We start from the raw sequence: 10,812 nt of genomic DNA, 5'->3' as shown, positions 1-10,812 counted from the left end.
AGAGGTCCCCAGAGGGAGGACTATGTTGGAGAAAATCATCGTAACATAGCTTGGACACCATTATTTTTTTAATCAAAAGGACAACGTAATATTTAACTTGTTATGTTGAAAGCCTCTGGTTTTATAATAAATAGTTGTTAGAAATTAAGAAGTTGACAAGGACACTATTTGTCATGAAACTTGGGTTGAGTAAACACATTTCTCGCACATGAATTGTGTGTTCTGTCAAAGGTTAGTGTGACCCCGACCGTAGGTCACACCCAAAGAACAAACCAGATTTGGAAAGCCGGACGGGTTTTGTTTGTGTTGAAACCTTCTGATGGATGGAAGTGATCTGGGAGGGCTAAACTGTTCTATAAAGCTCATGCTGAAAGGTCTGACCTGGAGGGAACTGGAGTTTTTAATTATCGTCCTCAGCTTGTTGGAACAAAGCTGGAGTTCAGTAAAGCTCTCCTAGTATTTATTAATGATGACGTCTAGTCCAGTAAAGCGTTGCACACAGTCCCTCTGAGGACACGTTTATTTATGTATACATATATATATATATATATATATATATATATATATATATATATATATATATATATATATATATATATATGTTTATACACATACATACATACATACATACATACATACATACATACATACATACATACATACATACAATGACTTTGGTTCCCTCCGGTGGCCAAGACGAGTATTGCATGCTGCAGTCGGCTGTTGTGTGAGATGCAGGCTGGGATTGAGTGACGGAGAGGCGGGTTGGAAGAGTGCAGCTGGAGCCTGGGTGTTGCATGAGGGTGTTTGTGAGTGTCTTTTCCCACAGAAGGTGCCATTTTCCAGGTTAAGGTGTGAGCCCCGCCTCCCTCCCTCCAGAGGTGACTTAGAGTCAGAGTCAGAGAGGGAGAGAGTGGGGGGGGGGCTTTTTTTTTGTTCTCATCCCAAGCAGTGATGCTGTGTGCAAGGCTGCTGCAGCGGCCTTGTAGCCCCCTCCCTCCCTCCAGAGCTGAGCCAGCTGTGGAAGGAGGGAGGGGGGCTTTTTTCTAACCCCCCGTAGAGGACCAGGACCTGTACCCAGACTTGGTGGCGACATGCGGCCTCATAAGAGTGAGATTCCCACTGTCCCTCCCAACTGTCTCAAACCACAGCCAAGGGAACGGGCTGGACGGGGATCAGCGGGGAAAGAAGAACCTGTTAAGGCTCGAGTCTAGTCTGGCACTGTGAAGAGACCTGGAGGAAATGTCTGTGTGTGTGCGTGTGTATGTGTGTGTATGTGTGCGTGTATATGTGTGTGTGTTTGTGTGCGTTTGTGTGTGGGTTTATTTGTGTGTGTGGGTTTATTTGTGTGTGTGAGTGTGTGTCTGTGTGTGTGCGTGTGTATGTGTGTGTATGTGTGCGTGTGTATGTGTGTGTGTTTGTGTGCGTTTGTGTGTGGGGTTATTTGTGTGTGTGAGTGTGTGTCTGTGTGTGTGCGTGTGTATGTGTGTGTATGTGTGCGTGTGTATGTGTGTGTGTTTGTGTGCGTTTGTGTGTGGGTTTATTTGTGTGTGTGAGTGTGTGTCTGTGTGTGTGCGCGTGTATGTGTGTGTATGTGTGCGTGTATATGTGTGTGTGTTTGTGTGCGTTTGTGTGTGGGGTTATTTGTGTGTGTGTGTGTGTGTGTGTGTGTATGTGTGTGCGCGTGTGCGTGTATATGTGTGTGTGTTTGTGTGCGTTTGTGTGTGGGTTTATTTGTGTGTGTGGGTTTATTTGTGTGTGTGTGTGTGTGTGTGTGTATGTGTGTGCGCGTGTGCGTGTATATGTGTGTGTGTTTGTGTGCGTTTCTGTGTGGGTTTATTTGTGTGTGTGTGTGTGTGTGTGTGTGTGTGCGTTTGTGTGTGGGTTTATTTGCGTGTGTGTGTGTGTGTGTATATGTGTGTGTGTTTATTTGCGTGTGTGTCGGTGTGTATGCGTGTGTGTGTGTGTGTGTGCGTGTGTGTGTGTTTGTGTGTAGGTGTGTCTGTGTGTCACTAGTTTTTATTGTTAGCATTCATCAGATGTGCTAAACCACATATGTCAAACTCAAGGCCCGCAGGATAATATTTAATTACTATTGGAGCTGGCCCGCCAGTATTTTACACGCACCACTAATACTACAAATCCCACAATGCACTGCTAGTGCGGCGCCACATGTGAGGACCCTTGCTCTACTCTCTCATTAGCAGCTCTATGGAGCTTCCAGCTATCCCACCCCCCAAACCATAGCTAAACGAAAGGTGGACTTTGAAAACAGAGGTTTTCAAGGCAGGCGGGAGGCAGAATGTATGTTTGCGGACATAAAGGGCAAACTTGTTTGTCTTGTGTGCAGAAACAGTGTGGCTGTAAACGAAAGAATATAACGTAAGACGGGTGCAGGCATCTGGACATGAAACAGAGGCTGCAGAAGGTAAAAGAGTGGAAAAGAAGTTAAGTTGAGTCTCAAACAGGACAGCAGGACCCTGCAGCTCCTGCAGGGTCCACAGCTCCAGCAGACTGCACTACCACGGGTCTAGACGTCGTGAAGCCTCGACACAGGTTGGACTTATGATACCCAGCATGAGAAGAACTGAGGGATATGTTCATGAAAATAAAAAGGTTACGTTTGTCATAGTTGAAATGCCCTTTAGTAACTGTTCATACCTGATAACTAATAGTGTTGTATTTCCTTTAGTAACACAATGTTCTTGAAGATTTGGCAAACACAACTGACAATATTCAGTTTGTTCTGGAAAGTTTAAGTAAGCAATGTTTACTCTTTAATTTGGCAGCTATAGTCATGTTTATTTAAAAGAAGGGGGATGTAGTATCTAGACTTCCAAAGTGTTGCTTTGTGATGATGTCATCAAGATGTACAGTTCAGATTGAAATAATATAGATGGATGCACAACTAGTAAAAGTCCTGCATAAGAAAATGTACAAAAGTTAAAGATCAAAATGACGAGCATCAAAATATACTCCAACATTTTAATAAACTTCACATCATTACGTATTTGTCAATTGTTTTTATTTTAATTACACTGAATCAACAAATCAGTGTAGTGGATAAAAAAGTACAATATTTGCCTGTTAAATGTAGAGTAGTACAATATGTATATATAATATGTATAAGTACAGGAACCTCAAAATGTATACAGAAGTACTTGACTAAATGTATTTACTACTACTATAACTGCATGTCACTCATTTAATTGTCCTTCAGAAGGTGTCGACCAGTCAAGAGGTTCATATTTTCAGGAACCATTTTGAATTCTACTTTTACCAAAGATACTTTTCCTCCAGTAAAAAGTCAGTTGCAGGGCTTCATTTTTTTGTGCTATTGCTACTTTTACTGAACTGATCTGAATATTTCTTCACTGCATTTTTGTTTTGTGATCAGATTATAATCTGCATATAAACTATAACAACATAAAGGGATATGAGACATTGTTAGTGGGAGAACATATTTAATTCAGCATAAATTCAGCATTGAAACTGTAGTAGCTTTGTACTCTGTCACCACCTTGTTAATAAAGTTAAACTTTGAACCAGGTTGTTTACGTCGTCTGCATTACGCTAAACTGTAAGAACCTGGATTACGTATCTAATTATCTTTCTTGTAGTCCATCTTCTGAACTTTGGAGTTTCACCGTTGCAGACAGACGTCACTAACATCGCCTGCCGTCGCCTCATAACTACGTAGTTAGTGAAAGTGCAGTCTGAGCGCTTGTCTTACTTTAACCCCGTGACCTTTTCCACAGAGGTCAAGGAAAAGTGGTTAGGATTAGATGTTAGGAGGTAAGTCTTTTAGTCTATTTGACCACAGACACTGTCTCTACATCCCCTGAAGCCCCAAATGACCTCTACTGTCATGTTGGAAACGCTCGTGAGGAGCAGAGGGAACACTGCCACCTGGTGGCAGGAAAGGGTTCGGTTCATGTGGGAGGAAGACTGCAGCTTCTGAGCATTTTGGACAATCTAGAACTATATAATACTACACGAGATAAGATATGTTGACTTAATCTGAATGTAAGTTACATGACCATCTTATGATTGTAGTATTATAAATGTTGCATCCATGTCAGTCCATCACATCATCATATTTGACACGCAAGTGAAATGATCCTAATCAGCCAATTCATTCTTGACTTTTGGGCAAAAAGGGGTCTTGTGAAGTCACAGTGACCTTTGACCACCAATGCATTTCTCCTTGAGTCAAGGTGGAGGATGAGCATCACACTTGGAAACAGTAGAAAAGGTTTAAACACCTTCTGAAGCGTCAACGACGACGAGGTTCCTGCTGCAGTTCAGGTGGACTTTGTATGAAGAAAAGAATCAACGCAGTCAAGAATAATTTATACACGTTTTTATTCTTTTGTGCAAGTTCATATATATATATATATATATATATATATATATATATATATATATATATATATATATATATATATATATATATATATATATATATATATATATATATATGAACCTTCCCCCTGGCTGCAGCTACTTCTCTCTTTCTTCATCCATAGAACTCAACCTCAGGTCCGAGGGTGCTGATTGGCTGGAATAGTGTGCGTCTCCCATCAGAGCCGGGGCTGTGTATGAACACCAGATGTGTGCACGCACGCACGTACACAAACACACACACAGCTAACGGCCGGAGAGGACAGGAGAAGCTGGATTATAATCTCTGACTCCACCGTTTGAAAGGACTACTGGTCGTTCCTGACTGAGAACTTGATGCTGTGGTTGTGGAGGCGGTCGAGGAGACTGGTTTTATGGAATGCAGCTCCTGGAGTGTACACCCCTCCCCTGTCCACAGAGAGAGAGAGAGACAGAGAGAGAGAGAGAGAGAGAGAGAGAGAGAGAGAGAGAGAGAATGAGGGATGATACTTGCAGAAAGGAGGAAGAGACCAAAAGACTTGGACCAAATCTCCCCGTTTGAGCAGAGCAGACGGACTGACCTCCTGGGCAGAGAGTGCAGCTCATTCAGCAAGGTGACGGCTGATTGGACCAGAGCAGAAACTGTGGCCACGTACCCGGGCTCTGTGAAGCAGGACACAAACACAAGCATGGAGATAGAAGATGCTGCAGAAATGGTCAAAGTCCATGTTTTAAACCTGCCCCTTTACACATTGTTTTGTTTTTTTAACGGTTTATTAATAAAGTTAATGTCCAGGATAATGCAAACGCTCGCCCGCCCTTCGGCTTCTCGGCTTTGTCTTCACCCGCCGCTGTTCCCTCTCTGATTGGTGTCGAGCATCAGCAACTCCTAACGGAGACGAGAAGGCAGCGGGACGGCTCACTCCTCAGCGACGTCCATCAGCAGCTTCAGAACACACGCGTTTGATATTTTTATTTTAAACCACTTGTCAGATCGATCAAGGAAATTGCTTGAATGTACAAGCCCGACGTGCCATTCCACTTGCCCCGGGTCCACCTCCTGATGCTGGTAATACTCACTCTGGCACCAAATGTGGATTAATCCACCGCAGGAAATAGTCCCCAACAAAAGCGCGTCTACTCCCATTTGTGTAAGTTTTGCTGAGAACGACCCGAGGCCTTCACACACAGAACACCTGTCTGATCCTCTAACAGGCAGCTGCTCACTGCTGAAGCTGAAGGGGCTTTTCCACAGCACTGCTTGTGCTACTGCGTCGTAGGAAAAGCACACAGGTCCCTCATAACAGAATGATGATGGGTTGAACGACGGCTACGTTTCCATTGAACACAACGAGCAGCCTCTGCGTCCTGTGCTTTACCTGCTCCTATGACCCGGGTGCAGATCTTTGCGTTGGGTCGGCCCTGCGTGGGATCCGAACCCTCGGAGTAGCCCTCCCCGAAAAGTGTCAAGCTGAAACACGTGTCTTCTATCTGAGGGAGGAGGAAGGAGCGGATGAGCGGACGAATCAGTGAAACACAACAAAGTGAGCGGCAGGAAAGAGAAATCATGTCGATGTTCTTACATGTGGCTGTTCTCGGATCGCTCCTCGTAGCTCATAGTCGACCACATACATTTCATTTGGCACAAAATCAAAGCAGCTCAAATAATCTAATCTACAAGTGTCATCAGATTATGATTCTGAGGTCCTGATTCATTACAGAAATAATCACAACTGTTGCTACTTTTCTGTCCATCGCTCAATGTGAGAAGACGATTCAGGAAATGGGTTTTCACAAACTAAATTACCCGGACCAGTTCCTGGATTTCCTTTCACCTGGTACATGATACAAAACACACTCGTACAGCATTTGTGTCACCTGCTTCATGGTTGGACCAGATTTGGTGAACAAGCCAAAGGAGAAGAGTGATGGGAACTTTAGGAAAGAGAGAACAAATACATCAATCAATGTAAAATGTCACAAAATGGTGCTTACAGCAGAATTATATGCTAAGTTAGGACCACATACTGACTCAGATAGTCTCCATTACCTGCAGTGCTGACAAACAAAGCATTAAATCTGAATAATTCATGTTGATTTGAAACAGTTCTAGGCTCAGGAGCATCAGGTAGTATACCGGTTGTATAACAGTTGCTGCATTTAACGCGAGCAGCTTCGGGTCAGCCTTCCAGCTCACACACACACACACAACGTTTAAATGCCTGGAAGGATCTTAAAGCTGTAGTTTTAGGACATTTTGTCCCCTCCCCTCCATATGGGAGAGACCATAGCAACCGAGCGAGGTGGAGGACAATGTCTGGAGATAAGGAAGAAGGCTCAGAGGGAGTAATAAAAAAGATTTTGCACGTGAGGACTTAAAGAGAGCGAGCTCACCTGCAGACATGCATATTTATAAATGATGAACACTACCAAGGGACTCAAATGATCACAGTAGACATTACAGAAGGAGGTTGATGACAATGATGATGATGATGATGATGATGATGATGATGGCTACCGTCGTGAGGAGTTTCCTGCCCAGGCTGAACTTGACCATGAACCAGAAGATGAGGCCTCCACAGAAGAGCTTCAGGACCGAGAAGAGGCCGCCGACCCCGACGTAGGCGCTGAACTGGACCTGTGGATGGAGAGAGGCGCAAGGGAGAGGATTAACACCAAAATAAAAAGGGATTTAAAAGGTGACGGAGAGAGTCAACAGGGAGGGGATGCAGGTAACAGGTGAGGAGGAGCATGTCGTGAAAAAAAAAAGGAAAGGAGGCAGGCGGTAGAGGTGGAGGAGAGAAGGATGCTGATAGAAAGGGAGAGCAAAAAATAAAACAATGGATGGAAGAGAGGGAAAAAAGAGCGAAGGAGGGAAGAGATGAGTCGTTAAAAATGATGAACCGCTACAGATGAGTCATCATGTCTCCACGCTGCGGTCTGAACAACCTATTGAGACTTTCTGTCTGGGCCGTGTCTCTGGCTGCATCACAACACTGACAGCTGAAGCAGGTACAGGTGCAGCGGGGAGCAGAAAATAAATGCATCACGTTTGCTTTTCACAGCCAGGATGTAGAATAATAATAAAATAAGGAAGGGCTACGTGTTCCTAATGTTGAATATTACAAATAATGAGCAAATGTTTTAAGAGGAAGAACGGCAGCTTGAAGGAAGAATTGGGAAACAATTGTGCTGGTTTCATCTTACTGGTGATCGCTGTTCCTCCTCGTAGAGGAAACGCTGGGTTCTCTTGACCACTGAGGGGTCAGAGCCCATGAATGGGATGGCGTACTGCTCCATCTCCTTGCTGAAAAACACAAACCCCCTGGACACACACACACACACACACAAATGAGAAAGCAAAGGTCACCTGTCAGCATCTCCCTCGGCTGCTAAATCTGAATTGTACTGCATTGAAGTACACACTCAGTGATGACACTATATTAAATGAAGGTATTATTCAGTTAATATTCCATATTTCACTCTGCAATAAAACTACTGAAAGGAAGGTGAGGTGTGAAACCCCCTCTCTGCTGCAACTAAAGACACGCCTTCCTTTGCTAATCGCTGCCGCGCTCCACATGCTAATCAAAAGGTCACGACCCCTCACGGTTGGGCTTCCAGCCAGACAGTAAGGCCTCCGCTTCAGCCTCACCTCTTCTTGACTTTGGCTCCCACCACAGGAAGCGGCTGGAGGCCGAGCTTCCTCCTCATCTGGCGGAGGGATCCGCTGTCCGCGAAGCCGTACACGGCGGAGCGCCAAGTGGCGTCGTGGCCCACGAAGCCCTGCAGAGGAGGGGTCGAGTCGGCTTTAACCTCTGTCACAGACACCAGCGCTACCCGAGAGGCCCCTCCACGCACACCAAAGGTTTGATGTATAATCCACGAGTCATGTGACGTGCGCCCGCTGGGGATCGCTTTGCTTACCCTTAAAAAAAAAGCACTGACTCTGCAGCATCGTTACTTCTATCACGTCCGTGGAACCAATGTTGTCTCCGGACCTCTTTTTCCCTGTTTGAGTTGTCGTAGAAACCCCAAATTAATTCCATTACTTGTGTTTGTTGTATGTATTTGTTCAGCAAAGTCTTGGGGAAAAATACTTTTAAAAGATATTTTGATCGTAACTATGAACATCCAGCATGATATGAGCCAGATTCCCCCAAAATGCCTCCTGGAGCGTCAATAAGACACCTTTATGGAAAGATTAGGACCTAAAATATATGAATGTGCAACAAAAAACACAATAAAACAAATGAACTGGTCTGTTATGAAGGAGTTTCTGTCATTTGGTTCATAAATGGAAAAATTACATATTTTATGCCAAAAGATTGTCTGAATAGGGCATGCTGGGACTTAAAATGGACACGGGAGGATTTTCAATCGGTTTCCAAAAGGTCAATAGAGGCCATATAATTCCACTTTCCCAACTCCACTCACTGAACATGCTCTATCTCTCCGTCTCAAGGACCTTTCTGCAACGTTTCATTTAAAAATAACGGTTCCTTTGAAGCGACGGCTCCAAGCTTTGACCCGTCGCTTCACTTTCTAAAAAAGTTGGAGAAAGTGCAGACGACTACATTTCCCATCATGCCGTGCAGAGTCTGCGATGGATGTGGCTACCTCAGGCCCGCTGCTGATGCTCAGGAAGCTCTCCACAGCCGTCAGTGTCCCTGAAACAGACCAAATCACACAGTTGAAGCAGCCAAGCTCCAGCTCAAATGAAACGTCCGCTAAACACAACCAAATGCATTCAGCGAGGACACTGCTCGCCTTTAAAAGACCATGACGAAGAGGACTGAGGCTCTCTATTCATTTGCAACTGATAAAAAATAAGTTGAAACCTCTTATTCATGTATTACTGTAATAACTGATTGAATAAATAATCTAGATACTCCTAAGAAATGTATATAAAAGCATCAGGTTTTACGATCCAGCTGCACAGCTGGAGTGTCTGGTGTCGTCCACCTTGATATAATGCCAACACCAGCATGTTTTTTTATTTTTACAGCCTTTACGCTTCGCTACCTTTGAACTGCTTCTGCATATAGAGAACACCCAGGTCGGCCGGTATGGAGTCGAAGCCACAGCTGCCGATCACATACACCCCCCTGTCCATCGCCTTGGTGTGGTGCTCCAGCTGCATGCGCTCTAGGAACTGGAGAGGACGTGAACACACGGTTACACACAAAAATACAAAATGCACCTGGACCGCCAGCAGAGAAAGACTCCATACGGCCAGTCTGCTTAAAGATGAGTTATAACCAAAGGCACCTTTTGGACACATCTTTTCCTACCTGAGGCTCCCCACAGATGTCCAAGTAGTGAGCTCCATGCTCTATGCAAGCTTTGACCACAGGGTCGCCATACAGCCTGTACTGAAAGGACAAGGAGCAGAGGGACAATGGATTCTACATAAACCACAACATTTGCGTCATTAGTTCCCTCCCGGGGTAAAGTGTGGGCGACAGACTCACAGGGCCCACACAGTTGAGAATCACCACGCCTTGCTGGCACATGGAGGCCAGCGACTCCTCGGCGGACACATCAGCAACGATGATTTCGATGTCGGTCCTCAGCTCTGGCATCGCTGTCAGGAGGAGGAGAGGTTTCTGTACATGAACAGCGGACTCAAACACACAGCCTTGATCTCATTTGTGGTACTGTGTGTTGTGTTCATGGACACTTTAACTGCAACACCTCGAATAACACGTAGAGACACCTTCATTTCAAGGTTTTAAAGGCAAAGCTGAACATATCAGATATTTAACACATCAATGTAATGATTTCCAAAATGCTTACTTCTGCATATCTGCTGTCTGAGTGCTCTGGCATGCAGATGAGAGGGTCGACCTGTACTCAAATACTGTGACGACAGCAGAGATACCATAAACACCCCTCATTAGTATTAGTTAGCTACCACTTGCACCCGAACCAGCTGTCCATTCATGAAGCTAATTAGCCGTTTCAGGGCAAAAACATTTTTATTACGAGCTCAAGTAAATAAAAATAAAAGTTATTTTCTAGCAAAAGTTACAACAACTCGGACTGCTGTCCTCCAGTGGGAGAGCAACGTGAAGGAGCCAGCGTGACGTACACAGCCTCTCCGCGGCCCGCCGCAGCACCTCCTCCAGACGCGCCCTACTTCTCCCGGCCACGGCCCATTTCAGAGAGCTTCCGCCGGGACCCTCGGCAGCACAACGGGCGACCTCCTCCACGACAAACTGTCCGGTGAACCCCGTGGCACCGAAAATGATAATGTGGTGCGGTCTAGTTGCGGTCACAGCCGCCATTGCTGCGTTTTATGTTCAAGGTCCCGCTCGGGAAGTGAGAGCGGTAACGCGCTAGTTCCGGTTGTGTCCGCGGATTGGCTGTCGGTGAACGGCGCTGTCTGGTGGCCGCAGCACTTTATATTAATCCGCCGGCAGTAAC

General features: G+C 45.1%; 1 protein-coding gene across 1 annotated transcript; it reads right to left on the bottom strand.

The window, feature by feature from the left end:
* Positions 1–4,492: 4,492 nt before the first annotated feature.
* LOC137785377 (saccharopine dehydrogenase-like oxidoreductase) lies at positions 4,493–10,769 on the bottom strand. Its single transcript, XM_068576539.1, has 12 exons — positions 10,478–10,769; positions 9,858–9,970; positions 9,678–9,758; positions 9,409–9,538; positions 9,004–9,053; positions 8,039–8,169; positions 7,591–7,708; positions 6,902–7,021; positions 6,262–6,318; positions 5,763–5,874; positions 4,965–5,046; positions 4,493–4,812 (listed from the first exon to the last, which is right to left on the bottom strand). The coding sequence occupies exons 1-12, from the start codon at positions 10,671–10,673 to the stop codon at positions 4,713–4,715; spliced, it is 1,290 nt and encodes a 429-aa protein (XP_068432640.1). The 5' UTR covers positions 10,674–10,769; the 3' UTR covers positions 4,493–4,712.
* Between the last annotated feature and the right edge of the window lie 43 nt (positions 10,770–10,812).

This window comes from Clinocottus analis, unplaced genomic scaffold (genome assembly GCF_023055335.1).
Source record: "Clinocottus analis isolate CAN_PGR_092001 unplaced genomic scaffold, fCliAna1.0.p SCAF_15, whole genome shotgun sequence".
Lineage (NCBI taxonomy): Eukaryota > Metazoa > Chordata > Actinopteri > Perciformes > Cottidae > Clinocottus > Clinocottus analis.
The sequence above is the reverse complement of the archived record's forward strand: the minus strand, read 5'-3'. Positions and strand labels throughout refer to the sequence as shown.

Excerpts from the sequence above, each read along its gene's own strand:
- LOC137785377 (XM_068576539.1), bottom strand. The coding sequence starts at position 10,673 with ATGGCGGCTGTGACCGCAACTAGACCGCACCACATTATCATTTTCGGT. Across the intron at positions 9,054-9,408 it reads TATGCAGAAGCAGTTCAAAG|GGACACTGACGGCTGTGGAG; the intron begins GTAGCGAAGCGT and ends GGTCTGTTTCAG. Across the intron at positions 8,170-9,003 it reads GCATCAGCAGCGGGCCTGAG|GGCTTCGTGGGCCACGACGC; the intron begins GTAGCCACATCC and ends CCTCCTCTGCAG.